This window comes from Malurus melanocephalus, unplaced genomic scaffold (genome assembly GCF_030028575.1).
Source record: "Malurus melanocephalus ecotype Western Australia unplaced genomic scaffold, MMel_1.1 scaffold_121, whole genome shotgun sequence".
NCBI classification, from domain to species: Eukaryota; Metazoa; Chordata; class Aves; order Passeriformes; family Maluridae; genus Malurus; species Malurus melanocephalus.
In genome coordinates, this window is record NW_026623353.1 from 1,533,092 (window position 1) to 1,556,612 (window position 23,521).

The 23,521-nt window shown below is 38.1% G+C and overlaps 1 protein-coding gene across 1 annotated transcript in view; it reads right to left on the bottom strand.

Annotated features, from left to right (window-relative positions):
• The window catches only part of MTNR1A (melatonin receptor 1A), a 50,883-nt gene extending 27,456 nt beyond the window's left edge, over positions 1-23,427 (bottom strand). The window contains exon 1 of the mRNA XM_057370246.1: positions 22,971-23,427. Within this exon, the coding sequence (XP_057226229.1) occupies positions 22,971-23,163 (193 nt within the window). The 5' untranslated portion in view covers positions 23,164-23,427. The remainder of the gene's footprint in view (positions 1-22,970) is intronic.
• Positions 23,428-23,521: the final 94 nt, after the last annotated feature.

Here is a 23,521-nt window from a genome sequence, read left to right on the forward strand (position 1 = left end):
AAAATGAAGAAATTGCATTCCAAAAGAAGAAAGTTTCAATGCCCTGTAGCAATCTCAGAAAAATATGCTTTACGTACATCAAGTAATTAATGTCTCTTATGGAATTTTCAAATTGMAAGATACTCCAACTTATTATTTTTAGTATATTTAATTGAAGAGAAATTCCCTACGGGAAAGAAAAGTTCTAAACAGCTTGATGCAATAATATTGCAAGGTTTTTATTGTAATATCTACCCACTGCCAGAATTGTTGCTACCAAAGTGCTTTACTTTCAAAACCTCAAGAAGAAAAAAATCTTACCAAGAGCAGTKGAGCTGTAAAAATTTGTCTGTTGAACCTTTGGCTAAATAGTGCCAAAGGAAGTATAAATCAACTATTTTGCCTAAAATGGCTCTTTAGCAAAATTCCTCAGAGTTTGCTGTAGATGAATTAACAAACAGTTGGTTGCAGCGGGAGTTCTCTGGGGATGGCAAGCTAATGAATTCTGACAGGCTGAATGGTGCAAAGATAATGGGCTGAGCTGTCCACTGACTGTAAAGCAGAAGCTGATTAAGGTTAAGACTTCAGGAAAATACCCTCCAAAGAAATGGATCAAAAGGAATGATTTGACTTAGGGGTTGAACCACAGGGGTTCAGTTCTCTACTAAGGATTGATGCGTTAGTCAAATTCAAGCATCTCAGGGTTTATACTGGTACTAAGACTTGCTAAATTATTCATAATTTTTCTACTATTGCCATTCACTCTTCTTTGCCAAATATGAAGGATCAAGCAACATTTACTTCATCATCTTAATACTGCCTTTGAAATAAATTCAGATTCAATTAGATACAGAGAGTTATTATTTCATAATTTGATAGAAAACTTCTTCAAAAGAGAATACCTGATATTAGATTTCAGAAGATGAAACAAGATTAAATAATAGTTAGAAATATCCTCCAAGGAATTTTTACACAGTTTGTCTTCCAGAAGATCTGTTATTAAAATCATGGCTGATAAAATGAGGACTTTATGTAAGAAAGGTGGCAAGACATACATGAAAAGGTTGGAAGATTTKTTGCAAGCCTATGAGCAGTAAAAAAATCTCGTACTTGTTAGGATGAAAAGAAAGTTTCACTTGTAGAGATATTAATTTGTTTACCTTACGTGCAAAACAGATTAATTAAATCTCTCAGAAATCAGCAACAGAAGAAACAGCATTTACCCTTTCTATCCTCAGCAGAATGGAAAGCAATCAAAAATTTTTTTTTTTTTTTTTTTTTTTTTTTTTNTTTTTTTGTAATTTTTTAAGATGTTGCCTGCAAAAAGCACACTGAACTTTTCTAGACAGTGACTTGTGTAATCATCCAAGGTTGGATTCTCTTATCATTACTCAAGGATCAATAGATCAAGGTGCTTTTCTTGGACATGATTACAAAGACCAAAAAAAAATTCTACAAACCTAAACCATCAAAAAAGAAACAGGATCTCAGTCTTAAATTAATGTGGCAAGATATCAAACTCACAAAGGTTTCATAATTAGGCTCTGAGAATTCTGATAGAGTAATGGATCATTAACATCAGTAGGGTGCTGGGAATAAAAACATAATATAATTTGAAATTAAAGATTTTGCTTTCAAAACCTTAAACACTCCAACATGTGCAGGCACTTTTTGTCATAAACATCAATAAGATGATTCACAGGACCCAAAGTAGATTTCTAATTGGTCAAACTSTTTTGAGAATTTTCTTCGTGAAGTCTTGGGTGAAGGATAAAGGACGAGTGAATATTTCTCATATTATGGTATTGGAAATTATGTATTTTTAATCTTTGTATGCAACACAGACATGTGACAAAGATAGGCTCCTCAGAGATTGATGGTGAAACTTGTGAGTTTTCTTCCTCAATTTCACATGTCATAAGAAGCAGGAAGAGAACTCTGAAGAGAATGAGAAAGTAGTTCCTGTACACATGGATGTAAACTCACTTTTAACTCCACAACCTTACTGCACAGAATATGACAGGAAGATTYCAAAATCCAGTCATGAACTGACCGAGGACATCCTTTTTCAGGGTCATGTTTGCAGAGCTGATCCTGTGTTAGGTAGGATAAGAGGCAGACTGACTCCTTGAAATTTTTACAACAGCTGTTTTCTATCATCCCTATAGAATTGGACATATCCAGTATTTTGGAAGAGATTAATGCTGCTTTCTAAATTCCCCAAAGACTAAATGGTTGAAGAGACACAGAGTGGAAAAAAAACCCCAAAATTTCCAACTACAAAATAATTGTTAATATATATATTGTATGTACCCAAACACCTTAAATTATCTATCTAAAGATCACATTTATGCATTGCATTCAGTATTCGAGAGCCACTGTAATGTCATAGATCATTTTTCAGCCACTGCTATCTGCCAGGCAGAAATCAGACAGCAATCACTGTGGTTAAATCATTTCTAAACTGCTGAAAATACTGCTGAGACTTTTTTTCATTCTGGATAACTACAATGCAGATGGATTCTAAAGAGACTTTYTGCTTCATGCAGTTGTTAATGATATTATTCACAAAGCATATACATCAGGCAGATTTGGCTTGACAGTCCATGAGGTAGCAACCTCATCTCGTTTCTAAAGAGAAATGATGTTCCCTTATGACAGTCATGCTCTTCGAAATTTTGGGAGAGAAAAACTGCAAAAAGTGCCATTTAGCTTAACAGATGTGATTAGGGAAAGGAATCGCTGACACAAAACAGTCAACTTGTTTGCTTGCTGGGAATGGTCAAATTTGTCATTTGCAAACCATCCATTTGTCTTTAGAAACCAGAAAAAACACTCGCTGCTCCATAACATTCATAAGAGCATTGATGTGAAAAATATTGAAAGAAGGAGTAAAATGTAAAACCACCTAGAAATTAACTTGAAAACAACAAAAACATATACATCCCAGAAAATTTGTTGAAATTTCATTCTGAACTTTGGATTTCAATTGATGTGCACAGCTTTGGCCTGTCAGTACTCAAAAAACAGCATCACAGACTTTATTTTGATGAAAAGCAGCTGCCTTTATTAATATGACTTTTGTGACAATTCAAGCAGCTAAGGATAAAGCCATAGGGAAATGCAGTGTGTTGGAATCAATTTTGATTTTAGATAAATCCACRAATTTGAGTGACTGCAGCATGGGCATACTAGGCTTGTAGATACAGTGACATAAGAAATCTTTCAGTTACCATTGCTCAAAAACATGTCTTAGGAACTTCATTTTGAATACTTTGTTTACCAGAAGAAGAGTCGAGTCATTTGAGCAGAAAGTGCCTCGAGGATCTGGATAGAAAATAAAATACTTTTGCCTCTTCTCAAGTCTAACTGGCACTGAAGCTATTTTTTCCCCCTAGATGTTTAGTACATCAATCATGATCTGCTTTTGTGGAGGTGTTGCAATAAGATGAAGACAGAACTGTCTGAAATAACTGAAGTATTCTTGGGACTTGTTGCAAATCTAGTGGCAGCACTGTGTTTGTTTACATTTGAATCTAAAGCTCAGTTTAGACAAGAAAGAAAAAAAGAAAAACAGAACAAAAAAAACTTTCTAATGGCATTCAGTTCCAGACACTCCAATAGTGACATGCATAGCCAAATCCTGCAAAAGCATTTCAACATGTGTTAGCTTCAAGGATAAGCATAGTTTGAATGGGGCATTCACAACCTTAAAATGTTTACATGTTTAAATGGGAGTGCCCTGAAAATGAATGCTGTCTGGAAAAAAAAAAAAACCAAACAAATCAACAACCCATAAGTGACCACCTTCCACCTTCTTCATTTGTACAAAAATAGTCATGTGAAAAAAGAAGAAGCTTCATCTGAGTCCTCTGTGAGATGATCATATTTCAAAGCAGCAGGAACTAAATTTTTTAAAAAAGTCCTTGCAGCAAACTGTAAAGCATTGCCTACTATCCAGTTTTTTCCAAAGGGGACAGAATTAACTGTTTCCCAGTGAGCATTCCCCAAAGCAAAAAAACATCGTTCAAGGAGAGAAAAAGAAATTCGCTAACARTTACAGACCGTCACAACTCTGTGCATGCCCATAGAGCACAGGAGGGATGTACGTGGTACTCTCTTCAGCTCAAGAGGAGTTCAGCATTCATCTCAAGAATGCTCCTGTGAGTCCAAGTTTCCTGCTGTTTTCTCTACTACAAAGTTGGGGTATAGAAGCTGGTACTTGATTTCCACCTCAGTTCTTCCGAACTGCAGAGTCTTGATGTGCCACTGACTTTGACTTGGGAATAATTACTTGGGGGTGTTGGTTGACAAAATGCTCAACATGAGCTGGCAACGAGCACTCAAAAGCCCAGAAAGCCAAACGTGTCCTGGGCTGCATCCAAAGCAGCCTGGGCAGCAGGGAGAGGGAGGGGTTTCTGTCCCCTGCTGTGCTCTGGTGAGACCCCATCTGGAACACTGCAYCCAGCTCTGTGGCCCCCAACATAGGAACAGCGTGGACTTGGAGCAGGTCCAAAGGAGGGCCATGAAGCTGATCAGAGAACTGGAGCACCTCTCATAGTCAGTCAGGCTGAAAGAGTTGGAGCTGCTCAGCCTGGGGAAGAGAAGGCTCTGGGGACACCCTAGAGAAGCCTTCCAGAACCTGAAGCTGAGGACATTAACAAGAGTTAAGGACATGTTTTTTTTGATTTAAAATAGATTAAGGAGAAAAATACCAAATTCTGTAATGGCACAAACATCCCACTTTCATATAACAAAATGTGGGCAATACCACTGCTATTAAAATCCACTGTGAGAACCTCAATTCAAGGTAAAAAAATCCAGATAGCTGAACTCAAGAGAGCAGATGGCTCTAGAGGTTCATTCAATTGATGAAATATGACAYTGAATTTAAAAGAACAGTTTGAGACTCTCGGTCCATCTGAAATTAGGTTTGAAGATAAATAAATCAGTAGATGTATTCTCACATACAGAGAGGGAAGAAAATCTGCAGCCAAAGCTATGCAAGTGTTAATTAAAAATGAAATTATTATTGTAAGTGGTGCTGCTCTGGGCAATAAAAAAGATATCACATAATAGGGATATATTTCCCATACTATATGATATACACAGTATATAAACACCAGTCTTTCAGTCTGCCACATCTTGCCCAACTAATATAAATTATAGCTGCGACACACAGCTGGAATGAATGAACAGCAGAGAATTTCAGAATACTGCTTTGATCAGACTTCAAATAATAAACAATTGCACAAACCCAGGCTSGTTTAACTGTAGCCCTTCTAATCGGGAGCTCTTTTTTTGGTGTTTGCAAATGTTTAGTACATAGAAGCTCAATCCATGATGAGCAGTATTGATAAAAGCATGAAATTGGTAATATTATTACTATTACTAYGTAATTTAATTTCTGTTGTCATAAACATAAGTCTCTTTCATCTTTTTCCTATGGTTTAGAAAATGCTTCTACAAATTGGTAGATAAGGCTTGCAGAAATGAAAAAAGACTGTTACCAAATTTGTGCTTTCCCCTTAAACGGGTCATGATCGTTTCAATTTTTAATCAACAATATCAACAGAGGGACCACTAAAATGCTTTTTGGAAAATTTCCGTTTACAGTTTACAGCGGTGTTAACAAATCTTTGAGCCATGTTAGTGGCGTGATTTGTGGTTTACTCTGTGACCTCAGCTTTTCTACTTATTTTCTTCAGGGACAGGATTTTTCAGGAGTCTTCTCTGATTAATTTGGGCTTTATGAGAGAGAATATTTGGCTGCTACTGTCATACAAATGTTTTAATTTAAAAAGCTTGTTAATTCTCTGATGATAATACTTCTAAGTCAAACTCAGTCATTAGCCCTTAAAATTAACATCAATGTGATAAACATCAGTGTCAGCTAAACAGAAACTTCTAGAAAGCTCTGATGTCTGCAATGTAGGTGGCAAAGACCATAGCTGTGATAACAAACAATATTAGCTTTTCTTGTAGTGATTTTAAAGCTATGCCAAGCCTAAATTTTATGACTACTTTATGGCTGTCACTAGAATTTTCACACATGCATAGTCACCGTTGACTGGTATTTCACCTTGTTTACAAGGACATAAACAATTTTATTAGCAGTTTAAAAACTCACAAGCTAAAGGAGACCTGTAAAGTTTACTGTAAATCTATTCACATATATCCTGCAGTCTTCTGAATGTGACCATCCAGACATGCTGATCTTAGGAGAAAACTGCCTAAAAATAAGCAGTACTGTAGGCTTTCCCAGCAAGTACAGAAAATTGTTTATTTTGGACAAACACTTTAAACAATGTTAACTTCATTGGTGGCAGTAATCCAGCAAGGAGAGAAATGCAATTCAAGCCAATCTCCTGCTTTTGGCAGATTACAGCATCTTCTGTGAAGTTTCTGATTTCAACAGTATGCAAAGCTATGGAGGTGTGGAAGTGATGACACTTTCTCCACCTGGTAAAATGAAGATTTTAGGGCCAGCTCTGTGAAAAACATCACAAGCTTTAGGCACTGATTCAAGAAGTGACAGAAAATGTCTTTTGGAACATATGAGACATTATTTGAATTGTCATTTGAGTGAAAGTATCTGAGTATGCTTTCTGTAAGCAAAAGGAATTTATAATAAAGGATATCTGGAGAAAAACTCAAGTATTTCAAAGTTATTCATGCATCATACAAGGTACATCTACAGAATTTCATAAGCTGCACAAAAATTGTTTTAAAAATGTATGGGAAGATCAAGACTGATTKGCATAGTGGCAGACTCATAGTCCACTAACAAAAGAGCAGGGAGAGTGCAAAACTTAAAAATCAGAAATTAAGATATGCACTAATATATCACAGAATATATGGAATTGGAATCACCGAATCCARCTCCTGGCCCCACACAGAAGAACCGTCTGCAGAACTGACTCTAAATAAAGCCACAAGTTTGGATGCAATGGGTCACAAATGTGGGAATAAAATTCCCATCTGACACATTCAGAACAGATGACTTACCAAAACCCAAATTCACAAATCTCTGCCTCAGCTCTAAAGTACTACAGAATAAAGGATGTATAAACCATGGAATTCAGAGGRACTTAGTACCCTTCACTGAATTTAGAGATTCTCTCAGGCTTTTAAAAGTAACTGAAGGCAACATACTGCCCTATTATGGATACTCACTTTACAGGGATAATAGGTCTCACTAAARTAAGATAGTCTGACATTGTGCTTTAAAATGTGAAAGGATCCAAAAAGCCTGAGCTGAGATGACCTTAGTGAAAGCAACATTCCAAAATAAGGATAGTTCTTAATACTTTCTCTTGAAAAGTTTTACAGTGCCACTGAAGCTGAAAAGCTTTCTTTTTGGTACGCCTAAAGATGCCAAACTAGGCATGGTCAGAACACGCATCCACCACTCAAATAAATCTATTGTACAGCACCTGAAATTCTTTGAGGAGCTGTAGGCATTCCTGGGTATTGTATATTTGTCATGATTTATATACTCCTTTAAAATACAGGTAAGTTTTAGGAAAATGGACTTTGGACAATAGATTCAGAAATACACATGGCAATGGAAGAACCATAATTAGTGTGAATTTCTCAAGACAAAGGGTAATAGCACAGCACTAAGKCACCCTCCCAACTACGATTTGTATCGATTTTGAAAATCCTAACAGAACTATTAAGAGTCTGTACACATAACTTAAACATTTAAGATCAGATAATGAAATAGGKGATGCAAACAAAATAACTGTTTTGAAAAAAAGAAAATGGATATTTACCAAGAAAAAAAAAAGGCACAGGTTAGCTATGCATGCTAGATACACAGTATTAAATATTTTTTCTTATTCTTTTTGGGGATAAAATGAACAGTGGAATGGTGCAACACTTCGACAAAAGAACTAAGACACACTAATTCAGGGTCATTACAGGCATCCATACAATACCTGAAGACATGATACAGAGAGATTCAGAGAGACTATGAGGAGACACTGAAGAAAGCAGGTAACAGCAAGTAGAAAGATGGATCAGATAACATTGGGTATGTGGTAAAAAAAAAAAAAAAAAAAAACAAACCAAAAAGAAATGCATTAACTATATGTTCTTTCTATGAAAAACCAAGTTGGAAGACCAGTTGCAGTGATAGTTTAGTACAAGGCTGCTTTATGGCACAGAGGTGCAGTAGAAGATGATACTTTTTATTATTTCAGATAAAGAATCTGGCTGTCATGCTGAGGCAAAAGACTGTTCGAGAATGAAGCTGGGACATGTTCATGAGAAGATAACAAAGTATCTGGAACAAAGAGATTCAGTAGCAGAACTGCAATGCTCCATACAAGCCAGTATCACCCAAATGGTGAAGAAGCTGGGCTTTTACAATATTACAACAGTAGATGTAGCAGGAGACAGATGAAACATAAGAAAGAAATCGATTCTCAGCTGATAAAAAATGACTCAGCATTGCATATGCCTCAAAAAAATGTCAACAAACATATAAACAATATGGGTCCAAATAAAACAGACGGATGTCAATTCCAGATGGTATTTAATTTTCCTGGTAAACGTTTCCCAAGCTATGCTGAACACTACTTCAGTTGAAAAAAATTGCTCATAAGGTCATATTCCTATTGMAGTTTGTATAGAGGGGAATAAAGAGGTCATCCTTGTCCTTTATCTTCTTCAAATACATGACTAACTCTGCCTATGACTTTCCTGTACATAACTGTTTATCTTAAATCAGCATGTGATCTAATATATTTCTTATGCTGGACTAGTTTTTTACACTCTACAAGTCTCATTGAAAAAGTATAAGAGACTCTTACAGAACTTTAGAGACTCRGAAAACAAAGTATCTGAAAGATCCTTTGGCATCAGTGGCATCTTCAGTTCCAGAGCCAAAGGCATAAAGTCCAACTTGACTTGGAGAGAACAGTCTCTAGGGAATACACTGGACATTAAAAGAGAGGCACTACTTTTAACTACTGCTGAGTCCAGATTTTCTAATACTAAAATTCTGAAAAAAAAAAAAAAATCATATGGCTGGAATATTTTGTTTCATACTTAGAAAGGCTTATTATTTCATTAGAAAGGCTTATTATTTCATTACATACTTCTGTCACGTCTTTACACTATTACTGCTTTAAGGTCTTTACAGTGTACCAGAGAAATCAGTTTAGACCCAAGCAATAGTTAACTGTATCAATAAAAGTCACTAGTGACAGAAAAAAACATGCAATGATTTTTTTTTCCTGGATTCCTGAAAATGGGAATTTCAGGTTCTTGGAAATTTCAGGTTAAAGATTATTCTACTATTTGCTTCCCTTCACTGAACTAATTTCAAGATTCCTATTAATTCCTTTCTCCATAGCCCCTCCTCTCTGAACAGTGCCAGTACACCATGAAATTTTGAAGGCAATGCTGATTCACTAAAATGAGCCATCTATCTGGACAATTAACAAAGCACTAGGTACTGGTTTCAACAGCTTAACTCCAAGAAGACTGCTTTGTCCAGTGGTCACAATCCAAACAAAAAGAACAGCAAGAATCAAAGAACACTTGTCAGTAAATCCTTCAAAGAAATTTACAGAATAATGTAACATTTCAGATTGCTCAAACTTTTTTCCCCTTCTTACTATTAAATTTATCTCTTCTGAAATTGTTTTGACTGAAGTTGCATTGTTGCTGTTCTTTTTTCGAGATCCTACCAGTAGTAGTCATTAACTAGAATGCTATCAAGCCTATCTGTACATGTGGAAAAGACTTCCTAGCTGAACATTYCTGGTATTTCACAACTGAAAGGATTTCACAATTGAAGGGATTTGATGTGCAGGCAGGATATATGACATGATAACGTGTAATTTTTAAAGTCATTGTTTCCTAAGCATAGTCACAGTTTAAAATGAAACACTGTTTGATATAGAAAACGTGTGAAAAAAAAATTGCCTGGGGACTGCAAAAAGCAATAGAAGCCAGTGGATTTACATTTTCTAAACTGATAGCCTGGAAATCATGGCATAAGGCAAGATCTATGAGAGGATCAAATATAAGGAATTATAAGCTTTGGCTGGGAACAAATACAGAAGAACATTCATGACAGATAGAAGGACAAAACAAAGTCCTAAAAGGAAAATTCTCAGGGAGAACAAGACATAGAGGTCACATGTATGCAAGTGTTCCAAAATTTAGTATTTAACATATGGACCCAGACTGAAAGAAAAAGGTCACATTTGAACTTTGGATATGGATTTGGAGTCAATGAAATCTACAGAGGACTCAGAAGATGGTTCTGGAAGACAGCAAGGAAAAGGGCAACTGATCAACTGATGCCCTTTCATTACAACTTCAATAGAAGATGCATTGAGTCTGCTCTTCCAAAGGAGCAAAAATAGCAGCATTGGAGAGACTGTTGCCATTTGTTGTTGAAGAGCTGGAAAAACAACCTAAAGCTGCTGAACACTCCAGAGAAATAAAGGGCATGAGAAAATGACAAAATTAACTATGCCCACTTGTATGTATTATATAGAACTACAGGGCATGCTGGAAAACATGCTGTTTTGTTCTAGCTATGAACAACAAAATGTTTCATTATCCTTGTCAAATAATGAACAGGAACAAGAACTGAATCAAATGCATTCCTCTAATAGTGCGATCCAAGATGATCAGAAACCTGGTGCAAAGAAGGTGTCGTGAACAAAAGAGAGAAAGTCCTTTTGAAAAGCCTCTTTGTAACAAAATTTATGATCGCATCTAATTCTGTGCACATCCATTTCATAGATTGTGTAGAGGTAGCCTTGAGCAGATGTACTGTTCTGCATGGTGGCTGAGAAGAATTCCAAGTTAAAGCTAAAAACTAAATTGAGTAATTAATTTCAGGGCAAATAAGTCAGGGTACTTAAACAACTATATCAATATTTATCCACTATACTTATCAAATGACACTAACAGCAAAAATCTCATCTGAAATATTCTGGGCTCTGAAGGGTCCAATTTCTTTTCCAGAAGCAAGATAAATTAAAGCAAGCAAGAAAGAGAAAGAACAGCACAATTTTGAGGCTGCTACCTGAATGACACCCTGTGAAATAAAATCACCTCAAATGAATGAAAGTTTGCAGAAGGCCCTTCCTGTTCACAAGGAGTACTGTAATTACTGCAGCTGTAATCACTGGATCTGGGCTGGGGCTTTTAATCCTGAGAGCAGTYTCTGTTAAGACAGAGAGACTCCAGCCCCAAGTAGACATGCAGGTAAGAGAGTAGTACCTTACTTCTCATAACCAACTCCACAATTCCACCTAAAAGAGGAAAGTTGGGTTTAGGATTACAATGGGTGCCCTGACACTGGATAATGAGTCCATCAATTACAGACACTGAACAATGAGTGGCCTACTACAGCTGACATAGTAATTTAATTTTTCCAGTTACACTACACACCTAATTTGTCATCTCATATGACTCTTTCTGTTACTCTGTATAGGCTCAGAGTTTCTGAATATAGAAGACACAAGATAATTTTACTTCACAGATGATTATTARACAGTCCCTTGTTTCCTGTGTACTAAAAATGTCAACATTTTTGTGTTTCTATAAAAAGTATTTGATCACATACTGCATTTGCACTTATCAAATGAATATATAGAAATGTTCCTACAGAATAAATCCTTAAAATAATCCTAGTAAATATGTCTTCAGAGCCAGTATAAGCTTACATGAAACATATACTGGAGCTGCCTCGCAGCTGAAAATTTCATTTATTTCATTGGAATACCTGTATAAGAGAGTAGACCAAAAAACAACACAAGCAAATTCATGATAGGGAGATTTATTTGTAAGACAAGCAAGTTTCATGTTTTTGAGTAAAATATGCAAACTTTCTGTCCAGTCATCACAAAGAATTATCAGCAACTCAAAAGACAGAAACAGGGGAAATATTTGTGAAATTTGAATTTGATCAAGTAATTTTTCTGAGTAAATGAGGGGACAGAAGATAATAGGAATATCAAAACACAACGAAAAGACCTTAGAAATCAATTCACCACTTTGGTGACAGCCTGTGAAGTTATGTCTCCACTAGAAATAAAGATGTGCTCAGGCAGCTTTACCCCAGGATGCATTCTGGCAGCAAAGCTTGCCAATGAAATAGCCTGAGAAAAGTAAAAGAAAACACCCACCAGAAAAGCTTGCAGTGAAAAGATGCGTCATTCTTGTGACAGATGGGATATCCCAGCACAAAACAAGCACCAATAACAAGCAGATTGCAAATCCTACACCCACTAGGTTACTTAAACTTCTCTTGCACCCTTCATTCTTTTCCATTCATACTTCTGCATGTCCACACGTGTGAGATTCAACCACATCTTTAGGTCACGTAGCAGGTGACAGTAGCTGCAAGCAGTATTAACAAGGCACAAGAGCGAGTTTTGCAGTGTTATAATCTCCCTTATATTGTCATAAAGTATGCATTAGAAATTCTTAGCAGGAATAATTATAAAATCAGCATTACATTTAAAATGCTAGCATTCATAATGCTCCTAAGAATAGTGCAGCATCTTAGAATTCTATTTTCACAGAGTTTATAAAAAACCGGTTAGACAGAATGTGTAAAGGAGCCCATAAGGGAGAGACCCAAGTCAATAACAACACGAAAACAAGAGGCTTTCAGAAAACAACTGACATTTATACTCAATGAAAAAATGTCAGGGAAAAAAAAATAAACCAAAAGAAAAGAACAAAAAATTCAGCAGCGAACAATTTAGCAAGAATAGTGCAAAGTTGTTCTTCAATACAGGARTCGTCATCTTCATGCAGTCTTCAGCATAATACCCAACAGGTATGGATCATATAAAGAAAACGTGCAAATGCATGATGAGCAAAAGCATGACAAATTCCTAGGAGAATGCAGAAGTAATTGARCAAAAGTGAGTATGTTAGGTAAATACAAAATATTTTTTGAGATTGTCAACAAACGACACATTATGCCATAAAAATTATAAAAATAAAGGCAGTTTGCCACCTGCGAACAAAATGTTCATAGTTGACAATGTTACCAGGCACTGCAGTAATGGGATGCACCTGATGGGCAAGAGAAAAAAAGAATCAGGAGAGCTGCAAAAAAAACAGTAGTATGGGCACAAATCTGTAATTGAAGGCTCAAAAGAAATGCCCAATTATTTGCCAAAAAATAATTCAAAAACCTTTGCTGCAAGAGCAAAAAATCTGCACTTTGAGCTCCACATTAGATATTTAATGTATGCTAAGACACAAATGTTGTCTTCTCCATACTTACCAGTATACAGAGGAGATGAAAAGCTTTTACTGAGCTTGACAAGGATTACTTTGTTAACTCTGTAGTCCTGAATGATTGAATCTAGAWCATTTAGAATGACCTTGGCCAATGAAAATTATGTTTACATGATACTCATCAAAACAAAAATTCCTGTGGAAGTTGTCTCAATAAGCAAGAATTACAAAAACACCACAAYTTTTCTAATTTATCCTAAGAACTAAAGCCAGCACTTGTGTCTAGCTGGAGGAAAGGTAAGGAAAGATTGCTGACCTTTCTTCCCATCAGGAATGCTGAATATTGGTCTTCTACATGTGAGAGACTGCAATTTCTGGAGTGTGTTWATTCACAAGCAATATACAAAAGTATGAGTTACAATGTGCCAGCAGATGCTGCATTAGGAAAAAAGAAAGATTAAATTAAAAGGTCCTTTCTGCAAAAACCCACTAAATTAGAGGAAATGTTTCCAGATGTATCTGTAAATTAGTGAAGCCAAACTACACAAAATTAAACAACCCTCGGTTTGAGTAACTTCTGCAACATGGTAAAGTAGGATTTACATGTGCTTTAATATAAATGTGGTTCTGTACATACTCAAAACCAATGTTATGAAAATCCTCAGCAGTGGTGCTGGAAYGTGTTACATCGCCAACAATGGGGAATAAGATGGGTTTATAAGCACCACAGAGATTCTCAACAATACAGTTCACAGGCAAGGGGGCAAAAAAACAAACAGCAATGGAGAACTGAAAAATTAATGGTCACAGACAGCTGGACTGAGAACTATTTCCAAARGAACATCATACACTTATATGATGGTATAATTCACAACAGAACCACCCATCTGTACAGAGAGGCTACAGCAGCAAAACCAAGTGTGAAATTCATTCTGCTTAATGAACATAATAAAGAACAATGAGTTCTTAGAACAATGAGTTCCTAGAAAGTAGAAGAGGACAAATATATCAAGAATATTCTTACGTGATCTGACCAGACACCTCTAGTGCAAGCTAAATGTCCTTGACCCAAGCAACAATTTCCATCTGTAACCCTGAAAAGGATAACATTGTAGTAGCAGTCACTGGTGAGCTCTTGTGTTTTCTTTATTCCCAGGTGTGTCCTTAAGCAACAACTTTCAGACTTAACAGCCTGCATACCAGCTACACATGACATTGTAAGCGGCTTCCTATGAGGCACCCACCTTGGGATATACAGGTCAGGCACTTATAACTCTTCTCTGTATTCAGCTTTATTACAAGACTATCAGTGATCCAACAAAAATCCTGTTCTGACTCAGAATTATGGAAGATTTCTCTGCTTACCACACTGGGTTTAAGGCTGTGAGCAGTATAGCAGACTTCTTACTTACTGGCAAGTACTGCAGGCATAAAAAGTGAAGCAAGATGGATTCTGAACTTGTTAAGAGATTTACTATTGATTTCAGTAAAACCAGGATTTCACTTTTAGGGAAGTTATATCCAGGGATCAGGCATACTCCTGGAGGTGGTGCTCTCTTGCAAAGGGGAAAGACTATTTTATAGAAAGACTAACAGAATTTTATATCGACCTTTGACTAGCAAAACAACACAAGAGGTGATGCTTTTATTCTCATTACAGGAATAGAGAGGTGCTAAGTATTGCCATGGAATATTAGCACAACCGCAAAAGTATATAAACTGACAGAAAATATATTTAGGCAATGAGAATCATATTATGGGTTGGAAGGGACCTTAACGATCATCTTGTTCCAAACCCCTGCTATTGGCAGGGACACCTTCGACTAGAGCAGCTCACTGAAGGGCTCACTGAACCTGGCCTTGAACACTTCAAGGAATGTGGCATCCACAACCTTGCTGAGCCACCTTCCAATGTCTCATCACTCTTCTTCAGCTGGACTAGGGAAATAGGTGACTCCTTCCAGAAGGATTTCTACGGACACCTGCAACTCCTGAAAGCTGGATTTGATGACTCAAAAGGTCCCACCATTCAATCTCTAAGTGAGAACTAATTCAGTAGCAGAGGTTCATGGAAGGTTAGAAGATGTAATATGGAATAATGGGAATGGGGGGGGGAAGAACCTAGGCTTTAAGAGGTAGATTAAAATTATGTGAACACGCACGCATTGCAATACTCAAATTGCAGAGGGCAGACCTCACATTACAGTCAGAGATAATCTGGACATATCTTTAAKGTAAGTAATTACTATAATTAAGACAGAGCATATTAATGTAAAATACACAGATTTTTTTTTTATTTAGAGACCATTAATTCTTCATCCAAAATGAAAAAAAAAAAGCAACTGAAGTACATGATTCATTTGCATTTATGTAAACTTTGAATCTTCATAATATTCTAGTCCCATATTTTCAAAGCATTCCTAATAAAAATGTCACAACCTTACTGCACTGGTCTCTTTTACCTGTGAAATGAAAACACTTTTCTCCCAAACACAGGGAAATGCATATGTCCTTAAAAATCAAGTTAGACTAAGGAATAGAGAACTGTTTTTCATTCATTCTGGAAAACAGAAACATAAAATGAAACCTGTAGCCACTACCAGGGAAAAAGAATGTTCATTATTTTATCTCAGAATGCAAAGATCTGGTGAAGCTTGTGCATGGAGTGACAAGACACCAGTTTTCAAAGCTGATCCCTGCACTCATGCCTTTTCATCATTTTGGCTCATCTCTAGAGAGTTGGCCACCTTGTCTGGCTAAATTAATCAATCTGGCAGGTGCACCATGACCGCAAGACACTCATACTTGGTGCAGCTGGGACACCTGACTAAAACAGAAGCCACATTACTGACCGACCTCAATACCAAGCACAGAACTGACCTCTGCCAGCACAGGGTTCCCTCTGTGTGGGAACCTCTCCCCTCTCCCTTAAGACAAATTAGTTTTGCAAACCTTGCATCTGCAGCCAAAAAAAAAAAACAACCTCAAAAAGCAAAAACCAACCAACCAAAAAATCCAAGGTGGTATGATATAAATAGACCTTATATTTCAGCATCACAGGTAGGATATCATGTACATGTCATGTCGAATGGGGTTTCTGCAGGCTTAAATGAAAAAAGTACACATGCTGTCCAACTCAMACAAAGGCAGCTGAATAGTCTGTTTAAAGGTGTGAACTGAAAGATGTAACTAACCTGAAACAACCCAGAAACACTTCCAGCTGCTTAGTATGCACTCGACTAGAGAATTCCAGTGCTTGGTCACACAGAAAAGGGTTTGGAATCGGCTGCTTCTATTTTTCCCATTTTAGAGAACAGGTTCTCATGGTAGAGAATCCAAGCGAAGCACTGAAGGCCTTTTTCAGAACTCCAGCAACTGAAAAGATGGGTCCTCCACCATCAAGAAAACCCAAYCCACCACTCTGCCTAAAACCCAGATAAGAAGATTCAAGACACCAATTCAAGCACAGGGCTCTGATATAATCAAGAACTGAATTTTTATGAACACCAGTAATATAACACCTATACTTCAAAAAGCATATCCAACTATATGACCTGGTATTGTATTAAATATTTATAAAATTAAAAGAAAATCTTTTACTTCTAGTGTTGGGTGTTTCTTCAAGGAAGGGATATAAATAAGTTTGCCTCCTCATTAAAAACAAAAACTATAGAACATGAAACTTTTTACACATACTGGCCAATTATTACCACAAAGCTACTTAGAAGCTGYACTAGTCACTATGTAAATGCTGAAAATAGCTTTGCCGGTTACTTTCAGCTGCTGTTCTATTTGAACAAAAAATAAAAGATTAAGAAGTTTGCAGCATGCTTATCATTTGGATTTAAGGGCACTAGGGAAGTTAATTTGCATATTTTACCCATTCTTAAAAAATAAAAAGTTAATCAGACCTTTATTCTGTTCGTAAGGGTATAAACCTTGATTATTCCACCTGTCCACCAGTACCTTCAGGAGGGCTAGATTTGCAAGTTTGGTAGTAGCATTTGTATTATAGTCCCAAGCATTACATAACTACACACATTAAATACATGTTTATATTCAATAAGCAAATATTGTTTGCTTTGTTAATAATTTGAGTTCTGTTATTCTCAGGAATTCTTAGTAACAGCTGTCCTCCTGAAACAGAGGTGCGKAACTGTTTCTCAGGAGTGGAAATGTGGCACTTCAGGCAGCACACAGATGTGACTGGAAGAAAAACTGCCAGCGGCAAGGGGGACAAGTTCTTACTGACACTGCAAAACTAAACTGCGATGCACAGCATTGAATTGACACTGCAAAGTTTTTACTGCCCTAGGAAAGCAAGCCTAACCAGAGAAACAGAATGGACATTGTCACACCAGCACTGAATGACAACTCTTGGTAGCATTTTTGTCACTAACCTAGACTTGCTGATGATATCTTAACACTGGAAAGACATGAAGGATCTCTGTTATGACAGAAAAGTAGATAGTGTGAAAAGAAATAGGAAAGAGATAAGAATAGAAGCAAATCGGAAATTGCTAATGAAAACATTAAAGATGCAAAAAGCTTAATGAGAGAAGGGAAAATCCCTCAAAAAGTAACTTAAAAGAGACAGCAAATAGTAGAGCATATAAGTCCCACTGCCCAGTGCCAGCAGCTAACTAGAAAAAGCAATGCCTCTAAAACTTTAAAATGCAGAGTCTCGAAGAAAGAACAAATAGCTGAATAGATACATTAGTAAGAATAAATTATTAGTTATTTGAAATACTCACCTCTGCCTTTGGTCATTAACAACACAGCACTATTTTAACAAATTTTTGAAGCAAACTTTTGAATCAGTAAAGTATTCATACAAAACCAGTCTGAGGAACAACTTTATTGGAACTGTATTTTTATGATCAATTCTGTTCAACAATTGGCAAAGTTCAGCAACTCCTCTAGACATTTACCCTTCTCCCAAACAGCTTACCATTTTTAATACTGGAAGTTATTAATTTCTGAAATAATGTTCATTGCCATCAACATSTCAGTTTTTATCAGAACCCTGAATTTGTGCTACAACTTGATCTTCTAAGTTCTCTTCCTTGAGTCAAGTATTTGTCGGGTTACCCATAGTCTCTCAGGGCACAAAATGAAGTCCAAGGATCACCTGTGACAAAAAGAATGATTTCATTAGTCTGAATTCACAACAGGAGTTTCATTTATAAGATAAAACCATCTTTACTAGAGCATTTAACATTATCATTTTAAAACTAAAAAAAACAAAACATCATCAAGAACAATATTTTTCTGCAAAGGCTGATAATAACTCCAATCTGATTATAAAAGGATAGCTCCATCCTTATTTTTAAAATTTTTATTCTACAAAATGCCCTAAAAGAGGAGCATTTTTCTACTAGATTCTTACACTGCTGCAATCAAAACCCAGGCCAGCTTAAAAAGCATTCAAAATTAAATTCTTACTGACAGATTCCTATCCCTTATTCTGCAATGGCAGTACAGTTTAGCAAAGAATRGAAAAAGCCATAAGTAGCTGTGTTCCTTAGCTCTTTCAAAAGTGACTTCACTGATCTTCGAGATTTTAGAGAGATTACCCTTGAGTTCATTATATTCTTTTGAGCACCAGAAGAGCTGTCCTCACAGAACTCTCGGGATCTAAAGCAGGTGAGGCAGATTGGGGGTTTTTCCCCTTTGCATTGCCATYTCACTCAGAAAAGCAGTTACCACACATAGGTAAGTTTAGGCATGCGTGCAGTCCTAGTGAAGTTAACTGTGTGTTGTCACTAAGGGCGCCGGGGCCTCAGCAAAGTCAAACTCCTTCATTAGTAACAAAACAAAGTTTTAGCAACAAAACATTTGGGCCAAGGACATGGAAAACTGGATAGCTGCCCAAAAACACCTTGCACAGAACAGAGATCAGTGAGATAAGGGTGAATGCAGCTTTCTGCCCTGATTTGGTAGGTTCTGGTTACCAGCTTGGCACCAGTCACTGTATTATCCCAACCCATTCCATGTGTTTGACAGGACAGGCACACAAGGGTGAGGGTGAGACTACTGGGCCTCCCTTCTTGTCTGCTGGAGGCTCCCTTCCCACACAGGACTCAGCACACAAAGCACCCAGAAAAAAAGCAACCTATCAGGCCAAGAGGACAGTTTCAAAAGAACAAGAAAGAAGAGCAAGAGGTGTAATACCATTCAAGAAAACTTTCATCATTGACCTTCAAGAATGGTCCAGTCTTGCAATCACTGAGTACTCAAAACCACCTGCCACCAAAAAAACAGGTGTGTGCTGACATTTTAATATCACTACCTGAAAACTAATCCATATAGTCAAAGGCTTAGAACTGCTCCCTCATCTTGTTCTTGATGCATTGTTTTTCTTGGTGTGGGTAACAACAAAGGCATAAGGATACCAGCAATCACCAAATTTGTGTGTAGTATTACATAAGCAACTTAAATGATCTTCTGAGTTTTCTGAGACGTTCTGATTGGATGTTCATATTTCAAGTAAAAATTCCACACATTGCTAAAAGTACCAGCAGTTTTTTAATATATCTTCCCTAAGGCTAGTTACTGCATCTTCCCAGGGTGGACCTGTTGAACAACCTTATTTCTCTTCTGTGAATGAAAGTAACGGTAAATGAGACAAGGATTTACACAAAACTTCTTTTTAAAGTGATCTGTTCTTGTTCTTTTTAAGAATTAAAGAAAGCACATCAGTTTAAAGTTCAAGCTGCATGAATGTGCTACAAAGATATGGTCATTAAAATCCTTATGCCTTGAATGTTTCCCTTGAACTTTGTTTCAAAGTTAAAAGATTACAGATGTCATAAACCAAATTCAGTCTTCGTGCAGGTCAGCATTAAATTGCAGCTGTTCCCATCAGGACTGAATTGGTGTCAGGCACCTCTTTAGATTACAAAGCCACCATAAAAGAAATAACAGACCAGAACTATGAAACTTATTACAAGTCAAGTACATTAAATAAAAGAGGATCCTACCAGTCGCATCATCAGCTTCTGTGTCTAGAAGAGCATCTATTGAAGCCATGCTTGTGCCTATGAAGGAGTCTGTAGTATCAGACACTCCTCGCTTGCTGAGACAAACTTCTTTGAGTTACTGACTTCTCTGCTTTGGTCTTTTACTAACCTTCTGACTGTCAGGAAGGTTACACCACTTGATGAGAAGGTTTTTCTAGGCCTTCCTACTATTCCCCAATGCACTTTTAAAATCGTAAGTCCACAGGTTCAATTTGCAGTTATCTTCCAAAAAATATGTATATAATAAAGAGTAGGGCAGAGGTGCAAGATGTTTTTCCCCACCAAATCCACCTTTTTTGAAATGGTTAAATATTCCTTATTTCTGTTAGTCCTCTCTTGCAAAGAGGGAAGATAATCTTCAGTGAGATACATTTTCTTCAGGAGGTATCTTCTGTTCCTCCCTGACCTTTTTCCAGTGGAATTTTCATCCTGTGTTCTTTTTCCTCAATAAATGTGCCAGCAAGACTTAATTAATATAAGTTGTTGCAAAACCGGAAGTTTCTTTCTTATTACCTCTCTGCAAAATGTCATAACTGCCTTTGAAATTATCAAGTTACAAATTAGTTTTACGTATAAATCAGATTATTTTCAACGTAATCTCTTCCTGAATAATCTGATTTAGGATAAACAAGACTTGGGAGACTTTAGCCTTCAAACTTGCAAATATTAGGCCAGAGTTTACTAAATACTTATGCTGTTATAAATTTACTTGCCTGAGTAAGCCCTTCCTAATTGAAAGCCCAATTTGACAGTGGTGCTCACATAAGTAAAGTTATGCCCAGGCATACATTTTTTGCAGGATTAGTCAAAAACACTTAGCACACCCTTTTAAAACTTATTATTTCCAAAGGTTCTTTTAATCTATGTACTAAACTCCCCTATATTTTAAAGGAAAAAAAAAACTTAAGAACTTTAAAAACTTGCTCCTACTTTTTTTTCTAAACCAAGACTATAAACTATTTACCATCTTGTACCAAGTAGCTACTTGTTTTAATTAATCCTTAATTTCAGAGGGTCAATCAGTATCTAGTTCATGTTCCAGTGTCAAACAATTTACGYTCAGAAGAATGCTCTATTCTCCTAGCTGTTGCCAGTGTACTGCAGTTCTTAAAAGCCACTATGACAGAAAAGGCAATAACAAGAAATACAGTAAGAGTGAGCAATTGAGCATGTGTTGAGATTCAGGAGGGATTACATGATACTACAGCAGAGAGCCCAAGGATTCAGTTATGTCTCCAGAAAACAGACATCATGTTTATTTCAGACTTTACCAGACTTGTCTGTATTGCAAACTCCCCAAAGAAGTGCTAAAGCATAAGGGGGAAGAGAATATCACCCTTACTATCCCCARTAGTACGCCTGTGTGACCCCGATATAGCTTTTTCCCTCCATCTAAAAATCACCCAGGGAACAAGGCTAGTCAAGTGCTGACTTGGACTTGTAGAGGTGGAGTCTCCTCTCAAYTACAAGCCATTGCACGTGATACCCTGCCAGCTTCAGTGAATGAAATTTCTGCCAATGAAAGCGGGAAGATAATAATAGCTTTCAGAATTTACATCAGTGGCAATCACAGGGAGAAAAAGATTAAAATCTGTTACTCTTTATTTTGATCTTGTGTGTGGCATTCCACTACGGCTGAATAAGACTGAAGCAGACAGCCCACGTGAATTACCTCAATTAACCTTAGAAAGTTAAGCATGCCACTGTTTGACAGAGTCGAATACTAGAAACCTTAGGCTAGCACAGAGCAAAGCCTAGGCTCAAGTTCCTCCTCAGATAAATTTTAAATCACTAACTAATTAACCAACTTAATAATAATGAAGTAATAACGTAAGACCCCAACAGCCCAGCTGTGAAAAAAATTAAAAGAAGCTTCTCAGTTGTCATGGAGTGAAATTCCGTTTTCAGTACCAGTGCAGCTCTCTTCACATGCGCCTGTATTTTTTTTCAATGAAAGATGCATAGGGTTTGGAGTGCACAGATTTGGTACACGTGCGCAGCAGCTGGTCTGACATGATAAAGCAGAATGAATCTGAAGAAGTTCCTGCCTGTCTGACCAATAATCCATGAACTCGGAGGGATTTACTCAATAGACCAGCACAGATTCTATCCTGTCAAAATTAGAGGTTGTTTTTTTTTCTAAAAAGTGCCTAAAGCTGTTTTCTGTTCGCAGTTTCCCATTCCCTAAAGACCTAGACAGCAAGTAGGAGGCGAACAAAGGTGGGGGGAGGGAATTGTCTGAATCCTGCAATGTTTATAACTTCGTATTTSCTTGATTTGAAGCTCCAACCATAGAATTTGTTACTGAAGACATTTCTGTAACTCAAAGAAAATCAATCAGAAGAACAGCATCCAGCATGCACAGACACACACTGTATGCCAAGGCAGCATCCCCGGTACCGTGTCTAAATTCCATTCTTAAATACGACTTACTTGCCATTCTCATTTGCTAGGTGGGAACTGCCGGGAGCTAAAAATAACACCACGATTTGGTGGCGGGAGCTAAAAATACCCTTTCCCGCTCGATTACCGACTCGGCAGGAAAGACGAGGCTCTTGGCATCTGTCACAGCCTATAACCGCCAGCTGGGGACGGAGGCAAAGAGCCCAAGMCCGGAGTTGCGCGCTCGGGGAAAGTTTTAGCGGCAGACGAAGCGTCCAGGGCGCTGCATCCCGGGGCGCGGCACCCTCAYCCACCCCAGCCCGGGCGGTGTCCCCGGGCCTCCCCGCCGCCCCTTACCCGCGTTTCGCAGCTTCTTGTTGCGGTAGACGGAGAGGATGACCAAGAAGTTGCCCAGCAGGTCCACCACGATGGTGAAGATGAGGATGGCGGCCAAAGTGGAGGTGACCCAGGGCTGGCGGCGCGGGGCGCCCTCGGCCGGCGGGTCCCGCGGGAGGACGGAGCTGTTCAGCTCGCTCTCGTTCACTCTCATCCTGCCCCCGCCGCCTCCCAGGGCACAACGGGGAGCGGCGGAGCGGTCGCGCYCGCCGGCACCGCCTCCCCCGGGGGGCAGGTCAGGTCAGGTCGGGGCGGGGCGGGTCAGGTCAGGGCGGGGCGGGGGTCGCGGCCGCAGCCGTCCCGCACCGCGGGGCTGCCCGCCCTAGGGCGGAGCGGGGCCGGCGGGAGCGGGCGCGCCTCCCATAGCGGCCGCCACCGCCGCCACTCCAGGCAGGAAGTTTCCCCGAAGTGTGCATGTGCCGCGGCGGGACACTTTTATAGGGCGGGCTCGCCGCCGCCCCGCCCGCCGCCACCGCTGCCGCCAGGTGACACCGAGCCGCCCCCGCGCCGGC